Genomic DNA, 25,291 nt, shown 5'->3' with positions numbered 1-25,291 from the left:
AGCTTAGGCTAGATTATTCTGTCTGTGGAGGGAAGGGAGCAGAGTGTCAGGTCTCAAACCCGAGACCTTCTGCGCTCCAGCTGGCAGCTCTCTCTACTGAGCCTTCCAGGTCTTGGACAGCTCCTCTGCTAAACACCTAGCAATGTTCCTGTGGTTCCTGATCTATATCCTTGTCTTGGCTCTGCCCTGCTCCTAATTAGAGACATTATATAAACCTGGCCCGGTCTCTCCTCCAGAATGTGATTATTGTGTTCTGCAGCCTTAATCAAGCTGCTATACTGCCTACTCCTCTGCCTTTCAAACTAAGATCTACATTTACCGACCTCTGGCTTTCCTTCCTGACAAACGCTATTCCGCCTCCTCAATTTGTACTACAATCCAAGATCTACAGTAACCAACCTCTGGCTTTCCTTCCCAACAATGCTACCCGCCTCCTCCATTTGTACTGCGAACCAAGATCTATAGTTACTGACTCCTGGCTTTCCTTAACTATTCCCTAGACCTGCGGCTACCACAGTGCCTAAACGCAACAGGGAGGGGCAGTTTATTTATCACCTACTATATTCACCTAAATAAGCTATTGCCCATAAGAATACAGTCAAGAGGATGAGCGGTGATCTCCTCTATTATACTTGTGTGACATGAGTTGTGTGTCAATATAAATAGTAGAGATGGCAGCATCCGTGGTGCAGTTTAAAAATCCATTTTTATTCCTCCAAACGATATAGAACGTTCCGACCCTTTATGGGTCTTTTTCAAGTATGAGTTGTGTGATCATCATCAGTAACTTTGATAGGAGTGCTTGTGTCCACATGTCAACTTTTTCTGTGATAGATCCATGTAACAGCATCACACAAACTTAGAATCTGACTATAAAAGAATCCATAACCCCAAGTAAATCTGAGCTGGTCAAAATTCAGATCACATGACCATCTGAGGGTAAAGAGGCCAAGAGTTTCAGACAAAAAGGAATAAGGTAACACTAGCACTTATATATCCTAGTGGAATAGCTGCATAATGAATGAATTAAAAAAAGACATTATCTTTGCCTAACTCCTGTCCTGTGCATTGTGATTCTGGTCTTCTATTTTAACTCTAACCTTGATTTTGGATTCTGTTTCCTGAATATCGCTCTTGCTAAGCCCTTCATATATTTCACCTGGCCCCTGTTTTTCTGCTCCTTGCTCTGAAACCCAACTATCTCCTGACTACAATCTCGTCTCAAACTCTGGTCTGTTGCATCCCAACTGCTATAGTTGTGGTAACACTTGGCCCTGTTCCTGACTATGCTACTACTCTATTATCTCTGCTGCCACCAATTGGTAATGAATTCTGGGGACTACAACCTGGGAATCCAACCAGAAAAGTCCAAACCTTCTTGTGGGGATTCAGGCCTCGTTCACACAAGCACTGTTTTGCACGTGTGTATGTGTGTGCAAAACAGCACTGCACTGATGTGCAAAAAAAGCATGTGAATGCTGCTGCTGGCGGCCGCATTGAAAGCAATGGGATGCCAGCAACCCCGCAGTGATTTTCGAGGAAGGGCTTTAAATATAAGCCCTTCCCTGAAAATCACCCCTAGCTTGTGTAGAAAAAAAATTTATTTATAAATATATACACATACATATATACACACACACACAAACACGCACACAATCACCTCTCCCCCACTGTCAGGGCTCAGCGCATCTAGTCGCTTGGCTCACCGGCACTGTACTGAAGCTCTTTCAGCAGGTGGGGATGTAAAATCCCCACCTCCTGAAAGGGCTGCGTCTGATTGGCTGAGCACTTAGCCAACCACAGGCAGTGCTCAGCCATTCATTAAATGACAGCTGAGCGCTGCCTGTGATTGGTCACAGCGCTCAGCCAAGCACAGGCAGCGCTCAGCCATTCCTTGAATTCAATGAATATAACTATTACAAAACCTTGGATAACCCTTCATAAGAGCCTGCAGATGACTGTAAGAATGAGACACCGATGGCTGAAATTGTATATTGTGGTGTTGGGTTTACAATGAATTACTGTACTTTTACAATCAATTACTATACTTTTAATAATTTGTGAGATGAACCTTCGATTTGAACATTGTGATAACAAAATTATATTTATGGCTTTGTCATAACATTTCTTTTCACTGGTGAATAAAAGCTGTGCGCTATTTAATCTAATAGCAGCTACACGGTTTTCCTTTCACAAGATCAAAAGTTTCATACAGTATACTACATTCAACATGTCTGCAACCACTTAGCACATTTATCCTGGGCATATATCTCTAAGGCAATGTAAATAACTTCACAGGCAATGTTTTATGTATGTTTAATATTTGTACCACTGACCCTTCCTATGAAGCCTTTCTTTAATCAAAGATGAAAGGCTTAAATTCATTTTCTACACACTTCTTTAAAATCCACTTTACGGCTTCCCGTCATGCCGACACTGCATGTTTCAACTTTGATACAAATTCTAACTAGTATGTAAAGTAACTAGACATATAGAGGTTTTTATTTTATTACTAGTAGAATTACCCGACCGCACACAGGTCTATCTTGTGTTCCTGTTTGTTGTTTGTGTGGCTGTCTGTGTGGTCGAATACTTTCTTTGTACTGTATAAGGCCAACATAATAAAGTACAGTCAATTCATGGCGAGTGAAGAAAAATATCTGGGTTGCAGAAATGTGATGTCTTGCCAGTGGCATTCCTAAGAGATTTTAAATGGCGCTCACATCCTGAGCGCCATGATGCCAGGAGTTCAGGACTATGATGCGGCAGCCACTCATTGGTTGTAGGGGTTACCTGATTTCCTGTGACATCATCTGTCACAACAATCACGGAGACCACAGTGGGGCTGCAGTGCTGGACCCTGGCGGCCGGAGGGGTAAGAATAGTTCACTTTATTATTTTAATATTTATTATTTTAATACTATTGAAGTGGGGTTGCACTTCAGCAGAAAACCTCTTCAATATTTGCATTTGTATTCCGATACTTTGTGATTATGTTAAAAACGGTAAGTCCTATAAAGCTAAAACATGGTCTAAAACCTTGCAAAGTGTTTGATTTACACCTTATTTGGTGTAGATTGGTCCAGTTGTTTGGATATTGTGAGTATGTCGAGAACAGTGGGTCCTAGAAAGCTGAAACTCAGTCTGAAACCTTCCAATGCACCTGATTTACCAGTGTGGCAAATTTGGTGTAGTTTGGTCTTCTAGTCCAGGGGTCCCCAACCGCCGGGCCGCGGACCGGGGCGGGGCCGTTGGGTGTTTAGCGCCGGTCCGTGGCACCGCCGGGAACTTTTGCTCTAAACACAAGGCCGGCGGGCTGAATCCGGCCCGCTGCCTCGTGTTATGTGGCCCACGGCGTGCCGACGCCGCTGACCACCGAAGCGATTACCAGCGGGGGCGCCGCAGCTCCCCGCTGGTAATCGCGCTGATCCCGGCGCACAGACTGACGTCTGTGTAGCCAGGATTCTCTTCCCCGAGTCCCCTGCTCATTAGTTCCGCAGGAGAGGACTCGGGGAGAAAGCGTTCCGGGCTGCACACTGACGTCCGGGCAAGCAGAGAGAGAGCGACAGCAGGGAGGAGGTAAGTATATGGGTTGGGGGGCTGCCTATTACTGGGGGGGGGCTTCCTATTACGGGGGGGCTGCCTATTACTGGGGGGGTTGGGGCTACTTATTACAGGGGAAGGGGCTACCATTTACTGGGAGGGCTGGTTATTACTGGGGGGGGGGTACTTATTACAGGGGAAGGGGCTGCCTATTACTGGGGGGGCTGGTTACTACTGGTGGGACCTGCTTATTACTGGGGGGTTGCTTATTACTGGAGGGGGGGCTGCTTATTACTGGAGGGGTTGCTTACTGGGGGGGCTGCTTATTACTGGGGGGGGCTACTTATTACAGGGGAAGGGGCTGCCTATTACTGGGGGGGGGGCTGACTATTACTGGCTGGGGGGACCTGCTTATTACTGGGGGGGAGGCTACTTATTACAGGGGAAGGGGCTGCTTATTACTGGGGGGGCTGGTTATTACTGGGGGGGGGCTACTTATTACAGGGGAAGGGGCTGCCTATTACTGGGGGGCTGCCTATTACAGGGGGCTGCCTATTACTGGGGGGGGGGACCTGCTTATTACTGGAGGGGTTGCTTACTGGGGCGGGGCTGCTTATTACTGGGGGGGCTACTTATTACAGGGGAAGGGGCTGCCTATTACTGGGGGGGTTGCTTACTGGGGGGGCTGCTTATTACTGGGGGGGGCTACTTATTACAGGGGAAGGGGCTGCCTATTACTGGGGGGGGGGGGGGCTGACTATTACTGGCTGGGGGGACCTGCTTATTACTGGGGGGGAGGCTACTTAATACAGGGGAAGGGGCTGCTTATTACTGGGGGGGCTGGTTATTACTGGGGGGGGCTACTTATTACAGGGGAAGGGGCTGCCTATTACTGGGGGGCTGCCTATTACAGGGGGCTGCCTATTACTGGGGGGGGGGGACCTGCTTATTACTGGAGGGGTTGCTTACTGGGGCGGGGCTGCTTATTACTGGGGGGGCTACTTATTACAGGGGAAGGGGCTGCCTATTACTGGGGGGGGGCTGCCTATTACTGGCTGGGGGGACCTGCTTATTACTGGGGGAACCTGCTTATTACTGGGGGTGTTGCTTATTACTGGGGGGGTACTTATTACAGGGGAAGGGGCTGCTTATTACTGGGGGGGCTGGTTATTACTGGGGGGGTGCCTATTACTGGGGGGGACCTGCTTATTACTGGGGGGGGATTGCTTACTGGGGGGGACCTGCTTATTACTGGGGGGTATTGCTTACTGGGGGGGACCTGCTTATTACTGGGGGGGATTGCTTACTGGGGGGGCTGCTTATTACTGGGGTGGGGGCTACTTATTACAGGGGAAGGAGCTGCTTATTACTGGGGAGGCTGCTTATTACTGGGGGGGGGGGCTGCCGCCTATTACTTGGGGGGGCTGCCTATTACTGGGGGTGGGGCGCTGCCTATTACTGGGGGGGGACCTGCTTATTACTGGGGGGGACCTGCTTATTACTGGGGGGGGGCTGCTTATTACAGGGGGAGGGGCTGCTAATTACTGAGAGGTGGGGGCTGTCTATTACTGGGGGGGGGGGGATAAATTATATGCTGCCCTGTGTGTGTGCTGCGGGGGGGGGGGGGGGATAGATTATAAACTGCCCTATGTGTGTACTGCCAGGACATTCTAAATGTCATAACTAAATAAGAATGCACTAAATTCCAACCCCCTTCATAACCCCGCCCCCTATAACCAAAGCCCCGCCCATGTCCTGCCCAACCCTGCCGGGTTTTGTAAAAATGGTCTTGCTTGAAGCCGGTCCCTGGTGCCAAAAAGGTTGGGGACCACTATTCTAGTCGTTTGGATGTTGCGTTTGAATTCTGATTATTTGGGAGTATGTTGAGAACTTTAGATGCTAGAGTGATGAAACCCAGTCAAAAACCTTCAGCAGTGTCTGATTTTTCCACCTATATACATATGAAGTATATATGCACAGGGAAGTTGTTTTTAGCCTCAACACTTGTCAGGCTAAGCCCCTTAAGCCCCATTTACATTGACAGATGATCGCTGAAAAGTCACTCAAAGGATAGTTTGAGTGACAGTTTTTAACGATCATCTTTCCATACCTTATAGTAGCTAAGTAGCTACTATAGAATATGCAAGCAGAGCAGGACAAACAGCTGTATTCTACTCCCCTCTGACTACCAGTGTCCCCGCTGTGAATTCACAGCAGGACACAGGCACAGAGAATCTTATCAGTGTAGCCGGCTGATAACAGCCTGCTCTGCTGATCACAGCTGATCTCTGAATTCTAGCCAGCTAGAATTTAGCAATCAAAGATTCGTGCACAAAAGCTGCACGATGTCCCTGCATTTAGACAGAAAGAGAATTGCTCAAAAGATGGCTTTGAGTGATTCTCGTTGTGTCTAAAAGGGCCTTTACACATATGTTTCTTCGCAGGACATGTTGGAATGTACACAATGGGGCATACTAATGAAACTGCCTAAAAGAAAAAAACGTATTTGTTGCCCATGGCAACCAATCATAATGCAGCTTCCATTTTTCAAGACAAGAATAAGTAATACGTTTCCCCACATTTTCCCTACTCCACTTAACACCAACCATTTTTTTAAGCCACTGACCATTCAAAAATTGATTTTATACATATTCAGTGACCCCTCAGATACCATGGCAGTGGTTCTCAACTCCAGTCGTCAAAGCACCCCAACAAGTCATGTTTTCAGGATATCCTATTGTAAGAGCACCAATGGCAATGTTGTCAATGCCTGAGGCGATCTCATTTAAAGAGTTAACAGCCCAGATCCGCTGTGCGGCTTGTCGGGGCTCTGCCCGCGAGTGTCAGCTGTAAGAAACAGCTGACACCTGTGATGTATGGAGGAAGATAGCAGCGCAACCTCCCTCCATACACGTCCTGCAGCTGCAGGATGTAAAAACACTACAGGGCTGTCACTAAGAGGTTAATTAGTCCATCATCAAACATTTACCCCTATTACTCGGGTTTTTAAAACTTAGAATGCTTAAAGGGGTTGTCCCGCGCCAAAATCAAAAATTGTTTTTCAACAGACCCCCACATTATGCACAGTTAAAAAAAATCCATGTGTTATTTAAAAAAAAAAAATTTGCTTACCTGCATCCCCGTTCTGCAACTTTGAAGATTCTTCTTTTCTTCTTTCAAAGATGGCGCCGCTGGTCTTCTCCCACGGTGCACCACGGGTCTTCTCCCATGGTGCACCGTGGATTTTCTTCTCCAGTCTTGCGTTCCACTGGCGATTACAGCCACTTCATTGGCTGATCAGCACCACGTGACGGAGGCGGAGCTACGATGACGCGGAGAAGAGGGAGGAGCCAGGACGCCGCTGGTGAGCCCGGAGGGAGACAGAAGAGGATTCCTCTGTGAGCAAGCGCGACTGTTCGTGCGACCAGAGAAGAGGCTTCATCGTCGCCATGGAGACGGGGACGCCAGCGCCGGAGGGGGTAAGTGTATAACTTCTGTATGGCCAATATTTAATGCACGATGTATATTACAAAGTGCATTAATATGGCCATACAGAAGTGCATAACCCCACTTGCTGTCGCGAGACAACCCCTTTAAGTAAGTGAATTAAAATAGACACATGTGGGCTTAGTGCTGCAGGGATTACATCACCATAAGAATGCTGCCATCCAATAGGTGGCGCTGCAGAGGTATGGTTCCATATTCCTTATTTCCATATATCACCATAACACTTACCCTGCAAACAGTAGAGAATTGTTGATCATTGCCTGCCCCAATTACAAGAAAACCGTCTTTTGCTTTGAATGACTGAAAAAAGACAACAAAAAAAGACAAGGTCAGCATAGAAAGTATATTTAAAACCCTTCATGTTAGAAATAATGTTTACTTTGCAACTTATATTTTCGTTATCATACAGAAAAACTGTCCATCTGGTGGTTTTTTTAAAGATGTTGTGTTTCAGCAATGATGATCCAGGGTTCAGTTAAGGCTGTGCTCTCAGATGCACCTCCAGGACTGGTTTGATGACACATAATGTAGCAAACTAATTTCAGCAAAGTTTACAAAAATAGAATGTTTTAATAGTCTGAGTTAATGTTGATACAGTAGAAAACTATAGGCGGAGATAAAATCTTTAAAAATTGCATTAGGTCAACATGTTTTACTGTGTTTTCTCCAAGGTGGTGAAGAGGAGTTATTTCCCATGTGATATATGATCTGGGACCCTCTTGACTGAGTTAGAAGTTGAGGGGTGAGGTATTTATTTTATTTTCTGACGTCTTGAGATTTTCTCCGTGGATTCCTTTTCCCGCTCCCTTCACCTGCTCCACTGACTCCAGTGATTCTGCTGCTGGTAAATACACTTAGTGAATGTTGAAAGTTGAAGAAGATTGAGAAGGAAGTGCCATAAAAAACAACTTAAAGTAATGTGAAAATAATGTCAGTCTTCTGATTACTACTTTGTTGTACTATTTTGTTTAGAATGTAACAATCTTCAAATCTATCATTCAAAATACAGTATATACACTCATCAAAATCCCATTAAACAAGGACTGCTAGCATGAAGGGGTTAAAAGAAGTTAGGGGGCCCCAAGATAAACGTTTAGACCAGGCCCTATGACACTTTAGCTATGCCACTGGCTAGCAAGGAACATTACAACTTTAAGCAGAATATAATGTAAAGCAACTCGACCGAGCAGCATGCGGGGAGGAGGGCGGGGGGGGGGGGTTGGCTTTGGGGGGGTGGGGGAGAGTGAGGGAGATCTCCCCCTCACATGGTGCTCGGTCGAGCAATCAGTTACTCAGCAAGACCGAAGCTTGATCGAGCATCAGCCTTAAACGAGCGTGCTCGCTCATCTCTAAAAGCAACCCAAAATGCCAAAATGCACCTTAAGGCCTTAGTCAGATGGGCGTTTTTTCGTGCGATTTGCAGATCGCATGACGGATGCGCATCCGCAAATCGCGTGACCGGTGCCCGAAAATCGCCCGAAAATCTGCTCCTAGCCGCGTTTCATTAGAAACGGGCCGGAGCTGTCCAGCGCATTGCATTCAATGGAGCCGGCAATACAGCGGCTCCATTGAAAGCAATGCGCTGCGGGCGAGTGTGGGATGAATTGTCGGGAAGGGCTTAAATATATAAGCCCTTCCCTGCAATTCATCCAGAAAAGTGTTAAAATAAAAAATATATACATACTCACCTGCTCCCGACAGTCGGAGTTCCCCGCGGCCGGCCTGCAGTGGGTGTGAAGGGGGTGTGAGTCAGACCTGCCCCCTGATTGGCTCAGCGCTGAGTCTGACTCACACCCCCTTCACACCCACTGCAGGCCGGCCGCGCGGAACTCCGGCTGCCGGGAGCAGGTGAGTATGTATATTTTTTTTATTTTAACACTTTTCTGGATAATTGCAGGGAAGGGCTTATATATTTAAGCCCTTCCCGACAATTCATCCCGCGCACGCCGGCAGCCCATTGCTTTCAATGGAGCGGGCTGTATTGCCGGCTCCATTGCATTTAATGGGCAAACATCGTTCTTCTCTGCCACAGCTGTTACAGCTGTGGCAGAGAAGAATGATTTGTCTTCTATATGTTCTCAATGGGGTCGGCGCTGCTGCCGCCGGCCCCATTGAGCGCATATAGAGAAGAGAACAGGAATCGCAGATCACACATAGGTGCGATCTGCGATTTCTGTTCTATAATTTATCGGACGAGCGCATAAAAAGCGCTCATGTGTCCGATACCATTGCAAAGCAATGGTTTTAAAAAATCGCCGGACGCATGCGCAAATCGCGCAAAAAAACGCCCGTCTGACTAAGGCCTAAATAGGTTTTGCTAGTGTAAACTAATTTATCAACAAACATATTCGAATAGCAAGTGTATTTACTTGTCTGTATTCCTAGTAGCAATGAATAGCAATTTGCCCTGACGAATACATGCTGTCTCCTCTCATCTTTTTTGTTTCATCCAAATTTATTCATACCAAAGTGGAAAAAAGTTATACATAACAATTTTTTTCAACTTTTTACTTTTCAAAGTGTGAAAATCATGTTTTTGGTCTTCAAAATGTATACAAAGACTTTACCAACAATGGGACGTGCAAGTGCTTACAGCTTCAGCTCGGTTTCAAACAGTAAAGGCGGGAAAATTAGTTTATGCCTGTATTCATGCAAGTTTTACATACAAGTCCATAGTTTTCTGCGGGACTTGCCCAATGCATGAATGCTAAGCAAATAATAGCAACTCATATTCAGAGGAAGTGCAGGACAGTTTTGTGAACAATGGTTTCAATCTATACAAAAGTTACCTATGGGAGCAATAGTCTTCCAGAGAATAGAGGCGGAGTGCACCAGGGATCTCTTCCAACCAACAGCTTCCATTCACTGCAAACAGACAGTCATTCATAGAAGAACGACTGCTTATGTACATAGGCCAATAGTCACTTGGTTTTTAAGGTGAGCTAAAAACCAAGCAACTCCAACAAGTGAACGATTTGACACTCAGTGCCCTGTTAGTGAACATAGGACAAAAATTGTCCATATTTGCTCTCCTATCACAGTTACTAATAATCACACAGCTCCTGTCGCACAGGTATAATAGAGAGGATCACAGCTCATTCTTCCGACTATATACTTATGGTCTGTAGCTTATTAATGTGAATATAGAAAGTAATGATAATTAGACTCTCTCCCCAGCAGGCAGAAATGGTACAATCTCTAGCTCATGATGTGTTGATACATCATGGGATAGATTTAAAAGGGGAAGTAAAAAAATCTCACTCTCAAGGTGGTGCCTGATAAGCATCAGACAGGGGGCCTGCATGGCATTGAAGTGGCTACAACACACTCAGGAGACCTCCAGACTGTGACAGGCAATCAGGTGAAGGGGCAGGGTTGGAAAAATGTGTTTTCTCCAGAGTGGTCCCTTAAGTATGCTACAAACCTTTCTTTTTGGCTCCTTGAACTGTCTTTTTTTTATAGGCTACTATATATCACTATAAATGTATTGTCCACAGAGACACATATATGTTACTATATTCAGCCATGTGAACAGTACATGTGGAAGTGGCATTTTCTATGAGCTATGTGTAGTTTTGAAGTAGATTTCATTAAGAGCTAAGAAAATAAACACACCAAGTTATCACTTTGTTTGCTTTGACAAATATGTAATTTGGAGCCCAAATACAGAAACCTATGTTTTACCATCCATATGCAGTGCTAATTCTTTTGTTTTTGTGGCCTGTGTTATGTGTGGGAAGACAGGTCATTCCTAAAGGTATTTTAAATTTAAACGACCAAAAAGGATTATGTCATGTTTGCCATAACGAAGCTGCGGCATGATATGTGCAGGAGATTCTGCTCAGCATGTAGCTCTGCACGAGGGGCTTTGATGGCTATTTTAAGGTTTTACTTTTTTAAAAAAAAAGTGCTTCAGAACTGCTGATAAAGCAGAAACATCTCAGACATCATTAGCAACACATTTATCATTTCAACCTAAAAGCCGAGGCTATGATTTCATCTGCTATTTGAAGGCACTCACACAAAACACATGTTAATACAATGTACTCTCAAGCTACACAAAAGGCCATCTATGTTCGGCCCACACACAACTTATGGAGATTTTGTTTTGATAAACGTAACTATTGCATCCTATCTCAATTTGTGGTAATCTTCAAAAACAAAGGCTGACTAAAGGGTCGTTTCTGTTCCACTTTCATCTACCGAAACCTTGATTTGTATAATAAATTCAGTTTAGAAAGCATGTTATACTAGTTGATATAAAGCAGTTAAAATAACAGTCCGCTTTACTTCACTTAAAGGGGTTGTCCCGCAGCGAAATCAAATTTTTTTTTCTACATACCCCCACATTGTGCCCCGTTAAAAACAATCCCTTTGTTATGTAAAAAAGAAAAAAATCGCTTACCTGCATCCCCGTGCGGGCAGTTTCTTCTTTTAAAGATGGCCGCCGGTCCTTTCCCAAGGATGCACGGCGGTTTTCTCCCATGGTGCACCGCGGGTCTTCTCCCATGGTGCACCGTGGATGTCTTGCGTTCCACTGCCGATTACAGCCACCTAATTGGCTGATCGGCTCCACGTGACGGAGGCGGAGCTACGATAACGATGCGCAGACCAGCTCTCCGGCGCGAGCACGCCGGAGCGGCCCCATTCAACAGAGCAGAAGACCGGACAGCGCAAGCGCGTCTAAAGAAGCCAGAAGACACAGAAATTAGTCGGAGCCATGGAGACGGGGACGCCAGCAACGGAGTGGGTAAGTGAATAACTTCTGTATGGCTCATATTTAACCCCTTGAGTGGCGGGTTTCCTACCACCCTGTCGTGCCCACCAGGGCAGGTTTTTTAAAATGGTCTAATCATTGAATTTCAACTAGTTTTGCAGTTGCGTCTCAAGAGCCATAACTTTTTCATTTTTCCATTGACATGGCCATATAAGGGCTTGTTTTTTGTGGGACAAGTTGTGATTTTTTAAACAGGGGGGAGGAAAAAAAGAAATGGGGAAAAAAGAAAAAAAGGGGCCATGTCATTAAGGGGTTAAATAATGTATTAACTTCCTTCTCTGGGTCATTACGACGTACATGGATACCACATGTGTGATTGTATTTTTGATTTTTTTTACAAAGTAAAGGGAGACAAGTGTTTTTTTATTTTTTTCCTTTTTTTTTTACATTTTTTTAAATTTTTATTTTATTTTTTTTTGTCCCTTTAGGGGACTTCCACAGGGACCCATCAGGACCCCTGATCACATTCCAGGGGTCCGATGGTGACAGCCCTTTACATGCTGCAGTGACAACCCTTTACATGCTGCAGTCACATAGACTGCAGCATGTAAAGGGTTAACAGAGCAGAGATCTGAGGTTTTCTCTGTAAGAGCAGATACCTAGGTGTCCTCTGACAGCTAACAACCAGCTCTCCCTGCCACAGAGACCATCGGCTTGCTTCTGACAAGCCGATGGTCTCTATGGCAACCTGTAAACAAAGCAGGAGATTGCCGATATGCCAGCAATATCTTCTGCTGGTTTTTCAAAGCCCTTGCACTGCTCTATGTGGGTCTGTGCAGGCAGAGCACACTGTCACAGCTTGTGGCATTGTGCTCTGCAGCTCCCATAGTGATACATCGCCCGGAAATCTTCCAGGCTATGTCGCTATGAGCAGTGGAGCTCATCCCGGAAATTTTCCGGGCGTGCCACTCAAGGGGTTAATGCACGATGTATATTACAAAGTGCATTAATATGGCCATACAGAAGTGTATAACCCCACTTGATTTCACGGGACAACCCCTTTAAGGTATGCGATAAATAGATATTTTTTTACACTTTCTCCTGTTGCAAGATGCCACAATCTAATATCGGAGGTAGGGCTCACTTACACGGGCATATCTTGCCCTCATATGCGATGCTAGAAGCCCACTGATTTCTATTGGGCCACTCCCACCTGCGTTTATTTTCATGCACATATTACACGCATGAAAAAAGCAGCATGCCCTATTGTGGTGCGTAATATGCACCAATTAAACATGTGCATGTGAAAAATATGTGGGACACATACGCCCATATGAGTGAGCCGTTCTAGAGTTTCTGAAAGAGAAAGGAATTTCTTGTGGACTCCATATGATTCTTTGGCACCCACCTAGCCCTGTAGTATATTCTTTAGCAGAGTGGGACGAATGACCAATGTCTGTTATTTTAACAGGAAGTGAGAATATATGAATTAGGAACCGAGCTGTAAGAACTTAAAGTGCTACTCTGTCAAAAACACATTTTTCCATACCTGTCCCCCCACCCAATTGCCTGTCACACTGTGGAGATCTCCTCTGTGTATCCCAGTCCCTTCCCTGCAGTGCAGCCCCGTCACTTTTAACCACTTAAGGACATGGCCTATTTTGGGCTTAAGGACGCAATGATTTTTGGCGGATTTTCATCTCCATTTTTCAAAAGCCATTTTCCATCGACGCGGCTGTATAAGGGCTTGTTTTTTGGGTGGCGAACTGTAGTTTTTGATGCTGCCATTTTTGGGTACACAGACTATATTGTAAAACTTTTATTATTTTTTTTTATGATAACAGGGAGAGAAAATGCATCAATTCTGCCACAGAGTTTTGGGTTTTTTTTGTTTAACAGCGTTAATCATGCAGCATAAATGACACAATACATTTTTTTCTGCGGGTCGGTACAGTTACAACGATACCAAAATTCTTATATTTTTTTTTTAGGTTTTTCCACTTTCCTACAATAAAAACCCTTTTCAGGAATTTTTTTTTCTAAATTGCTGCATTCAAAGTCCTGTAACTGTATGGAGCTGTGTGAGCGCTTATTTTTTGCGAGACGAGCTATAGTTTTTACTGGTGCCATTTTTGGGAATACACAGCTTTTTTGATAACTTTTATTGCATTTTTTGGGAGGCAAAACGCTAAAAATTAGCATTTTGCCTCTGTTTTTTTTGCGTTTTTTTTACGCATTTTGCCGTGTAGAATAAAAAGTGTATTCAACTTATTGTACACGTCGTTACGGACGCCTCGATACCAAATATATGCCATTTAATTTTTTTTACCTTTTTTTATGCTAATATGAGAAAAAGCATAAAAAAAGATTTTTTTTTCACGTTTTTTTTCTACATTTTCCTTTTTTTTTTACACCATCTTTTTTACACCACAGCACTGATGATCTTCTGTCCTGCCATGCCTTATCGCTTATACAGCGATCATAGGGTCTGGCAACACAGGACGCCGGTATCTGGCGTCCTGTTGCCATGGCAACAGGCCGGGCTCTCTGCGATTATTTCGCGAGAGCCCGGCAACTTCACAGAGGGAGCTCCCTCTGTGAACCTTTCCCATGCCGCGATCTACATACATTGCGGCAGGGAAGGGATTGACAGTGGGGGGTGCATTTCGGATGCACGCCAGCTGTTCCAGCAGGTGGCCGGCTATGACTGCGGGATAGCGCGAGATCTGTCATGATCTCGCGCTATTCCTATGACGTAAAGGTACGTCATTCTGCGGGAAGTACCCCGCTCCCATGACGTACCCTTATGTCATGGGGAGGGAAGGGGTTAATCAATCCCATAATTTTTACTTTTAACCCTTTCCAATCCAATTTCTATCTTGTTTTTCCTAGGGGGCTTACTCTTTTTCTGCCATTATACAACGGCGCTATATGCTGGCTAAAGCCAGCATATAGCGCCGTGCATGAGGTGACACGTTGGATAGGCTCCAACAGCAGAGAGGCTGGCAATATACAGTAAGAGAACCCCGACGACATCTTCCAACATCGGAGCTATACAGCCTTAAATCATAATGTCTTCAGACATCAGACAGTGGATTGGAAAGGGTTAATCAATCCCATTATGCATCAACCCAACACTAGTTAAGGCTACACCATTTTTCGTGAAGGGAAAACAGTTTAATCATTACCTTCTATAGTTACCTAAATAAGCTACAGTGCATAAGTACAGTCAGGAGGACGAGCTGTGATCTCCTCTATTATACCTGTGGGACAGAAGCTATGTGATCGTCATTAGAGATGAGCGAGCATACTCGGTAAGGCGATTTACGAGAGAGAGAGAGAGAGAGAACATCGCCTTTTTCGAGTACCTGCTGGCTCATCCCGAATCGGTCCACGGGGGTCTTTCTCTCCCTCCCGATCCACTCTGCAACCCCCCGCTCACCCCCACGACCCCCCCCCCCCCGAACCTTCAGGGATGAGCCAGCAGGTACTCGAAAAAGGCGATGCTCTCTCTCTCTCTCTCTCGAGTATATCGCCTTAGTGAGTATGCTCGCTCATCTCTAATCATCATCATCAGTAATTTTGAAAGGAGTGTTTGTCTGCCCTCGACACATTTGCAGTAGTAGATTCATGTTACATCATCACACAGGCTGAGAAATTGACTAGAAAATGAATCCATAACCCCCCAGTAGATCTGAGTTGGTCAGACCTGAGATCACATAACCAACTGAGGAAAAAGAGGTCAGGAAATTCAGACAGGAAGAAATAACTAACCAGGATAACACTAGCTCACTTACATGTACTGGGGAGTGTCTACATAATGAATACATTAAAAAAAACACTGGACTGGCCCTTTAAGGACAAAGCTATAAATGGTGAGCGGTCCTAGAAATACAGTAGGTTGAAGACAGGTTTTATTAATAACCAGATGTTTGGAATTAGAGAGACAACTTTTAAGGCCTACAATAAATTTAGTTTACTGTATCGGTTAGCATTTTTTCATTACTGGAGATCTTCATCAATAAGATACTCTTATGTCCCTGCTTAAAATGATTCTGTAGATGCATATCCAGTGCCATAACTATAGGGGGTGAAGAAGATATAGTTGCACCCATGGTTTGAGCCTGATGAGGCCCAACAGCCCCTCGACCACATAAAAGGACATCATTAAAGGGGTTGTCCCGCGGCAGCAAGTGGGTCTATACACTTCTGTATGGCCATATTAATGCACTTTGTAATGTACATTGTGCATTAAAGGGGTTGTCCCGCGCCAAAACGTTTTTTTTTTTTTTTTTTTAACCCCCCCCCCCCCGTTCGGCGCGAGACAACCCCGATGCAGGGGTTAAAAAAACAAACCGCTCAGCGCTTACCTGAATCCCGGCGGTCCGGCGTCTTCATACTTACCTGCTGAAGATGGCCGCCGGGGTCTGCTCCCTCCGTGGACCGCAGCTCTTCTGTGCGGTCCATTGCCGATTCCAGCCTCCTGATTGGCTGGAATCGGCACGTGACGGGGCGGAGCTACACGGAGCCGGCATTCTGCACGAGCGGCTCCATTGAAGAGAGCAGAAGACCCGGACTGCGCAAGCGCGGCTAATTTGGCCATCGGAGGGCGAAAATTAGTCGGCACCATGGAGACGAGAACGCTAGCAACGGAGCGGGTAAGTATAAAACTTTTTATAACTTCTGTATGGCTCATAATTAATGCACAATGTACATTACAAAGTGCATTAATAAGGCCATACAGAAGTGTATAGACCCACTTGCTGCCGCGGGACAACCCCTTTAATTATGAGCCATACAGAAGTTATAAGAAGTTTTTCACTTACCTGCTCCGTTGCTAGCGTCCTCGTTTCCATGGAGCCGACTAATTTTCGCCGTCTAATGGCCAAATTAGCCGCGCTTGCGCAGTCCGGGTCTTCTTGTTTTCTCAATGGGGCCACTCGTGCAGGATGCCGACTCCGTGTAGCTCCGCCCCGTCACGTGCCGAAATCGGCAATGGACCGCACAGAAGCCCTGCGGTCCACCGAGGGAGAAGATCCCGGCGGCCATCTTCAGCAGGTAAGTAAGAAGTCACCGGAGAGCGGGGATTCAGGTAAGCACTCTCCGGTGTTCTTTTTTAACCCCTGCATCGGGGTTGTCTCGCGCCGAACGGGGGGGGGGGGGGTTGAAAAAAAAAAAAACCCGTTTCGGCGCGGGACAACCCCTTTAATAAAAATAGTGCACAATGATTAGTTGAGATTTTTCTTCAGAACATAGCTGCTTTTCCGGGCATGGGTTGACTTGCTCAAGTTCAGACACATCTTTCTACTATTATACTCGACTTCTCTGCCCTAAAATCTTACCGTTGCCACATAACTTCCTAACAGACTGTGTGGGAAGCTGCCTCACGTGTCCTCCTGATAGATTCAATGAGCCTCAGAAACAACTATTTAGTACTTTATCATCATCTACTAGTACTGCTTAGCCACAAGGACTCATGTATTCATGGTGTAGACTGAGCAAGGTTAAAAAGTGAGAGTGTACTTAGAGTATAGTGTGACTTTTTGCTGACAATTGCCGTGACTTCTAATTCTCTCCTTTTAACGCTTTCAGCAACTACACTAAAGTAAAATTAGTTTTAGTCTGCTGATAACACCGCGCAACAAATGGAAAAAAAATCATAAACAAAAGTAATTGATATGTTTCTGTAAAATTAAGACCTGCCGATTACACTGGTAAAACTGAATAATAGCTAGAATGTCTCGTTTACAAGTTATTTAACCCCTTAGTGACTGACCAAGCTTTTGGTTTTTTTTTTCTGTTTTAAAAAATCATAACTCTGTTATTTCTCCATTGCCGTCGCTGTATGAGGGCTTGTTTTTTGCGGGATGAGTTGTATTTTACAATGATACTATTTAATGTTCCATATAATGTACTGAAAAATGTTTGAAAATTTCTAAGTGGAGTAAAATTAGAAGAAAAAAACTCTGAAATTCTGCCATCTTTCGGTGCGTCTTGTTTCTATGGCCAAAAAACTGCAACAAAAACGACGATGACTTTATTCTGTGGGTCAGTACGATTACTACGATACCAAACTAATGTAGTATTTTTTTTTTTACTGTACCACTTTAATTTTTTTCACAGACATTTCATTTATTTATTTATTTTTTATTATTTTCTGCTGCCATCTTCTGCGCGCAATAACTTTTTTATTTTTCCGTCCACATAGTTGTGCAAGGGCTCATCTCTCACGGCACATCCTGTAGTTTGCACTAGTATCATTTTGGAATATATAGGACTTTTTGATCACTTTTTATTGCATTTTTTTCTTGGAGACAGAATGACCAAAAAAGCGCATTTCTGGCGTTCTTAATTTTTTTTCGGACAATGTTCACCATGCAGGGTAAATAATGTGTTACTTTGATAGATTCGACTTTTACGGGCACAGCAATACCAAATATGTATTTTTATTTTATGATTTTGGTGTCAGGGATCTTAGATTGTAGTAAGTGTGTGTACAACACCGATATTAGGCCTTTGGGTCCTTGGGTGCAAAGTATGCCTATTAATGGATATTGTGAGAAGGATTGTCTGGGCTCTGGAAATTGTGCTGTCAGAGCGTGCCTAAGTTGCAGGTATCTAAAGAAGCCCTCTCTTGGGATTTGATATGATTGTTGTAGTTGTTCGAAGGAGGCCAATATTTGGTCAATGTATAGATGTTCCAGTGTGGTAATTCCTAGATTTATCCAGAACTGTTTATCCGGTAGATTCATCAGATGCAGCAATGCTCTATTATCCCATAAGAGGGTCTCCAGAGGGGTGTTGTCTTGCTTAGTCAGTGTTTTGCATGTCTGCCATACGTTGGCTGCAAGTCTATGGATTGGTAGCATCTGCTTAGTCAATAGTCCTGGTTTTTCCAGGAGGACCCAGAGTGATGCCTCTGAGAGAAAGAACATCAAGTGGTGCTCGGAGTTTGGGAGAAGAGAGCCCGATAACCAGTGACGGATATATCTAACCTGCCCCGCTAGGTAGTAAAGTTTGAGGTCTGGTAGCGCCATTCCTGCCATCTCCTTGGGTCGCTGTAGGGTGTCCATGCGGAGTTTCGCTCTGGAGTTCCCCCAAATGAATGATGTTATTAGGGAGTTAGTTTTTTTGAAGAACTTTTGTGGTATAACTATTTCTGCATGCTCTAAGCAGTATAAGTACTTGGGGAGTATTATCATTTTTATAAGGTTTATTCTGCCCGCTACAGATAGTGGTAAGGAGCTCCAGTTTTTTAATTTTTGTTGTAGGGTTACCAATAAGGGGGTGATGTTTAAATCAAGGCTCTGAGTGTGATCTCTGGTGATGTGTATCCCTAGGTATTTGAATTTAGGAGTGACTTGTAGTTTACAAAATACGTCTCCCATTTGCCATCCCTCTGGTCTTAGGGGCATAAAAACGGATTTTTGCCAATTGATGCACAGGCCTGAGAAGTTCCCGAATTCATCTATTAGTGAGATGGCCAGCGGCAGGGCATTCTTGGGGTCTGACATGTATAGTATTAGATCGTCTGCATATAATCCTATTCTATCTTCTCTGGGTCCTATCTGGATACCCCTATATGATGTGTTGTCGGATTCTCAGAGCCAGCGGTTCTATTGCAATTGCAAACAGGAGGGGGGAAAGTGGGCAGCCCTGTCGGGTTCCTCTGTGGAGTGGGAAGGAGGTGGAGGTCAGGCCGTTTACTACTACTCTGGCTGTTGGAGATTTATATAGAATAGAGATCCACTTGATAAATGAGTCTCCGAATCCAAACCTCCGTAAGACCTCCATCAAATATGGCCATTCAACTGAATCGAATGCCTTAGCCGCATCTAGTGAGGCCAAGGCCCAATCTGATCTCCACCTCCATCCCACCTGTGTAATCACCTGCGTCCTTCTGATGTTGTCTGATGTAGACATTCCTGGGATAAAGCCAGATTGATCAGGGTGTATAATTTCCTTAATGGCTTGGTTTAAACGAGAGGCCAATATTTTAGTGAGGATTTTGTAGTCTGTATTTAATAAGGAAATTGGTCTATACGAACCGCAATCTTCTGGGTTTTTATCTGGTTTTAAAATAAGGACTATATTGGCTTCTAACATTGACTCTGGGAGATGGTTTGTATCGAATATGTATTTATATAGGGAGAGCAGGTGCGGCATTATGTCCTTTTTATAATGCAGATAGACCTCCACTGGCAGTCCATCTGGGCACGGAGTCTTGTTTTTTGCCATATCATTTATTGCCTCTTCTATCTCTTCCTCTGTAATGGGAGAATCTAATGAGGACTTAGGAGTGTCTTGCAATACTGGGAATATTATGTCAGTTAGATAAGACTCTAGTTCTGCAGGTGAATAGTCTGTTCGCGATTGGTAGAGGTCATCATAGAATTGCTGAAACCTATCTAGGATGTCTTTTGGGTCTGTGAGCGTTATTCCTTCAGCTGATTTAATTCTTAGGACGGACGGTGGGGCAGTCTCCTGTCTTGCCATATAGGCTAGTAATTTGCTGGACTGGTTTCCTAATTCAAAAAAGGATTGTCGAGTAAAGAAAAGGTTTCTCTGGGCTTTTTCTTTTAGATATATTAAATATTCTCTGCCTGTCTGTAGCCATCTATCTCTTTTGGTATCTGTAGGGTCGGTGACAAATTCCTTTTCTAGTTGTTGACATTGCTCTGCTAGGAGTTCTCCTTCCCTTGCGGTGGCTTTTTTAATAAAGGAGATTGAGGATCTAAAGCAGCCTCTGAGATACGGTTTAAATGCCTCCCACACTAGCATTATATCCGTGTTCGCCTCATGTGCCTCGTAATATATCTGGATCTGGTCTGGTATGCGGTCATTGGGGCCAAATAGCGAGAGCTAGAATGGATGCACCTTTAGGCCTTAGTCAGACGGGCGTTTTTTTGCGCGATTTGCGGATCGCATGACGGATGCGCATCCGCAAATCGCGTGACCGGTGCCCGAAAATCGCCCGAAAATCTGCTCCTAGCCGCGTTTCATTAGAAACGGGCCGGAGCTGTCCAGCGCATTGCATTCAATGGAGCCGGCAATACAGCGGCTCCATTGAAAGCAATGCGCTGCGGGCGAGTGTGGGATGAATTATCGGGAAGGGCTTAAATATATAAGCCCTTCCCTGCAATTATCCAGAAAAGTGTTAAAATAAAAAAAATATACATACTCACCTGCTCCCAGCAGTCGGAGTTCCGCGCGGCCGGCCTGCAGTGGGTGTGAAGGGGGTGTGAAGGGGCTCTCACTTACCCATTCATGAATTCCGGCCGAACTGCTGGCCGGCCGCGGCTGAACTCCGTCTGCCGGGACCAGGTGAGTATATATTTCTGGATGAATTTCAGGGAAGGGCTTATATTTTTAAGCCCTTCCCGACAATTCATCCCGCGCACGCCGGCAGCCCATTGCTTTCAATGGAGCGGCTGTATTGCCGGCTCCATTGAATTCAATGGGCAAACATCGTTCTTCTCTGCCACAGCTGTTAGAGCTGTGGCAGAGAAGAATGATTTGTCTTCTATATGTTCTCAATTGGGTCGGCGCTGCTACCGCCGGCCCCACTGAGCGCATATAGAGAAGAGAACAGGAATCGCAGATCGCAGATAGGTGCGATCTGCGATTTCTGTTCTATAATTTATCAGACGAGCGCATAAAAAGCGCTCATGTGTCCGATACCATTGCAAAGCAATGGTTTTAAAAAATCGCCGGACGCATGCGCATGCGCAAATCGCGCAGAAAAACGCCCGTCTGACTAAGGCCTAAGTCTCTTAATTGTGGCCGGGCCTGGTTTTTAAGGGCCATACGGATTGGTGAGTGGTCTGAGATCCCTCGGGGGAGGAACTCTATGGATTCAATTTTGGGAAATAGTGAGGGGGACCCAAATATATAGTCTATTCGACTAAGCGCATGGTTGTGGGCTGCGTGGCAAGTAAATTCTTTTTGTTGTGGGTGAAATATGCGCCACAGATCTAGCCATCCCGTCACTCATATAATAGAAGCTAGGCGGGTCATGTTTGTGTCTCTCTCCCTCCGAGCACCACTTTCGAATCTATCCATGGTGGGATTCATTACCATGTTCATATCTCCCATACAGACGATCGTTGCGTCTAGCGAGAATGATGCGAATTGGATGCTGTCTGCTAAGATGGCTGTTGTCGCCGGCGGTGGGTTATAGCAGCACAAAAGGACGTATGGGTCGTTATTGATTCTGGCTCTCACAAAGACGTATCTACCCTCCGGGTCTCTCCTAAGTTGTTCCACCTCCCATCTGAGCGACCTTCCTATTAATCCTCTGGAGTAGGATGTGTGGCATGAATGGGCAGACCACTGTATCCACGGTTTCGACAGGACTTTTGTAGTTTCAGGTGTCAGGTGGGTCTCCTGCAGGCACAGCACATGTGGTTGCCAGAAGCGTACTAAAGAATTTATTGCTGATCGCTTTCTGGCTGATCCCATGCCCCTAACATTCCAGGACACAAAAACTATCCCCACCATAGGAGAGTCCTTATATTGTTCCGACCGTCAGGAGTCCCACCCTGACACTCGGTTACATTCTTATTATACATCATGCAACAGTATTTCAGTACATTTTTAAGATCATCATGGAGCTCTTGATGCGTACAATTTGTTAACATTACGGTAGTATACTACCAACTTAAAACTTAAACAGCTTATTTTGGAACAAACTTTAAATGCTTTTTCTGTTGAGATAGCAATCGTGGCGAACTGGTATTAGGGGGAACCTACTTAGCATAGCTTTAATATGGGCTATACTTGAGGTACTGTTATATAGATCAATAATAGAGGCCGGCTTTAGCCTGGTGGGTATTATCTAGGTGGGCCCCCTTGCGGGGGGGGGGGGGGGATCCCTCCTCTTCGGGCACTTCCACGTTACCTTTCTCTGTATAAATGGTAAATTTTGCTATGTCCGGAGCAGGAGACAGGAAGGGGGGGAAGGGGGGGTGGAGAGGAGGTATATGATAGGTCAGAAGGAAGGGGAGGGGGGGATTAATGGTACCAAGGGGGAGGACGGCTCACCGCCATCTTCGGGGGGGGAGCAAGTCAAGCAGCCACAATAGTTTGCAGGAGTCTCAGTCCTGTGTCTCAGTCTCAGATATGGTCTCGGTATGTCTGGGGCACAGTTTCTGATGCGCAGTCATGTGGCTTTCAAAGGTATGTTCGTGTGTTTACATGGGAGTCCTGGCACCTGGAGGAAGGAAGGAGTGTGGTTATGTATACATTACGGCCCTTCTGGACGACGTCTGGTAGCCAGCCACTCTTCTGCTTCGGATGGGGTAGAGAAGAAGCGGGTACGGTCTCCGTCTGTCACTCGTAGTCGTGCCGGGTACATCATGGAGTACGGGAGCTGCAGGTCTCGAAGTTGCCTTTTGATTCCGAAGAATGATGCTCGCTGTTTTTGGAGGTCCGCTGAGAAATCTGGGAAAATGGAAACTGTGGCGTTGTCATAGCGCATAGGTCCTCTTTTTCTAGCAGCTTGTAAAATTATATCTCTATCACGAGAGTTGAGTAGTTTAGCCAGCAAGGGTCTAGGTGGTGTGCCTGGTATGGGCGGCTTCATGGGCACCCGGTGGGCTCGCTCAATCACAAAGACTTGTGATAGTCCGGCATTGGGATGGGTTTTGCAGAGTCATCGTTCCATAAATTATTCGGGTCTCTCCCCTTCAGCTCGTTCTGGTAGACCCACTACGCGCAAGTTATTCCGTCGTGAGCGGTTTTCGAGATTGTCCGCTTTTTGTCTCCAGTACTCGGCTTTCTGTGTGAGGTCTCGTATTGCGGCCGACATTGGAGAGACAGAGTCATCTAGTGTAGAGATCCTGTCTTCCGTATTAGTAACCCGTTCTCTTAGGTTTTGAAGATCTTGCCTCAATAGGCTCACGTCCATTTTTACTTCGTCGATTTTGCCAGTAAGAGTGGCCGTGGACGTTTGTATTGCGGATAGAAGCTGTTCGGATAACTGTTGCAAAGTTTGGACCGTGCCCTCTGGTGGGCCTGGGCTGCCGCTCTTTGCTACTGATGTTCCTGCTGTGGCAGGCGTAGTGGGTTCAGGGCCAGAATCTTTACGGGTCTCCCCCCTGGCAAACGCTTTAAGTTTGTCAACAGATGAGCTCTGTCTAGTGGGGCCCATGATGAGGTAGTTTAGTACTTCGTGCTGGAGAGAGGTTCTGCGGCGTATTCAGTTCCCTACAGGGAGCCTATAAATGTCTCTGCTATGTTGTATGATTTCTTTAGGACTTTAATGGCTGTCGCGACACAAGCTCACAGCAGTAAGGGTGCACTTCTGTATTTTTTCCCCCCTCTGGGTGGTTGCTGGTTGTGCTGTGTTCTTTGTATATGAGGGTTAGTAGCTGTATACCCTTGGGGGGTGGCAGCGGTATGATGGTGTTGGTGAGTGTCTCTCTCAGGGGTATATGCTGTGCTTCCCTTCTCTGCCTTCGCTCTGCAGCCTCCCCCTTGGCCCCCCCGCAGGTTATGGCAAGAAAATATGCAGCTCCCTCTCTCAGAACAGTATAGGACCCTCTACTCGGTCACTCTCCCTTCTATTCCTCCATACACTCAGTACTGCTTCGGAGCACCGTTTCCTCCACCTGGGGGGGGGACCTCCCTGTGCCTTCCTCGACTATCTCTTTCTCCTCACGGCCGCCGTTACCTTCAGTATGGTAGCGGCAGCGGTCGCGGCATCGCGGGTTCGCCGCCGGCGTCTCCTCCGCCTCGGATACTGCGAGGTTACTGCAGGCGGCCCGGTCTCTCCCCTCTGCACTTCGGCCTCGCGGCCGGCGTTGCTCTCTAGATGGCGGCGGCAGCGGTCATGGCGCCGCGGGTCCGCCGCCGGTGTCTCCTCCGCCTTGGACGCTGCGGGGCTGCTGCAGACGGCCCGGTCTCCCCCCTCTTCACCTCGGCTTCGCGGCCGGCGCTACCTTCCAGATGGCGGCGGCAGCAGTCGCGGGTACGCCGCCGGTGTCTCCTCCGCCTCGGATGCTGCGGGGTTGCTTGCAACCTTTTGAATTTGAAAGGCAAATCCTTCGGTATAATCGGAATGTGTGCAATTAAAACACTTTCTCCTTTTGCTATTCAAGTCATAATAATGACTCTTACAATATTTCGGCGCAGGTGTGTAATTTGCGCTGTATAGAGAACTCTATAAATTTTCGGGATAAAATGTAGCCTATGTCTTTCTTCGAGATGCAAGCTATGTCCCTGCCAAATTTCATCAAAATCGCTTTAGCCGTGAAACGGTAACAAAAAGACAGACAGAGTTACTTTCGCATTTATATTAGGCCTCATGCACACGGGCAGGTCAGATTCCGCATACAGAATCCCGCCCTGGCAGCAACAGCGTCCCCGTGTTCCAGCTTTTCTTCAATCTGTATTGCGGATGGCCTGCATGGTTCACCGTCAGACATGCGCAGTACAGATTTAAAAAAAAAAAAAGACTCCTGCCATCCCCACGTCATCGCCTAGTGATGACACGGTTCCCACGACCTTTCCACAATTGCAATA

At 45.8% G+C, this 25,291-nt stretch overlaps 1 protein-coding gene across 4 annotated transcripts in view; it reads right to left on the bottom strand.

Moving 5' to 3' along the window:
• SUGCT (succinyl-CoA:glutarate-CoA transferase) overlaps positions 1 to 25,291 on the bottom strand; it is a 992,617-nt gene that overhangs the window by 656,769 nt on the left and 310,557 nt on the right. For all 4 annotated transcript variants that reach the window (XM_066584998.1, XM_066585000.1, XM_066585001.1 and 1 more), the window contains exon 10: positions 7,279 to 7,350. In XM_066584998.1, the coding sequence (XP_066441095.1) occupies positions 7,279 to 7,350 (72 nt within the window). The remainder of the gene's footprint in view (positions 1 to 7,278; positions 7,351 to 25,291) is intronic.

Source organism: Eleutherodactylus coqui, chromosome 12, assembly GCF_035609145.1.
Source record: "Eleutherodactylus coqui strain aEleCoq1 chromosome 12, aEleCoq1.hap1, whole genome shotgun sequence".
Lineage (NCBI taxonomy): Eukaryota > Metazoa > Chordata > Amphibia > Anura > Eleutherodactylidae > Eleutherodactylus > Eleutherodactylus coqui.
Note: the sequence above shows the minus strand (reverse complement) of the source record. Positions and strands in the feature narration are given on the sequence as shown.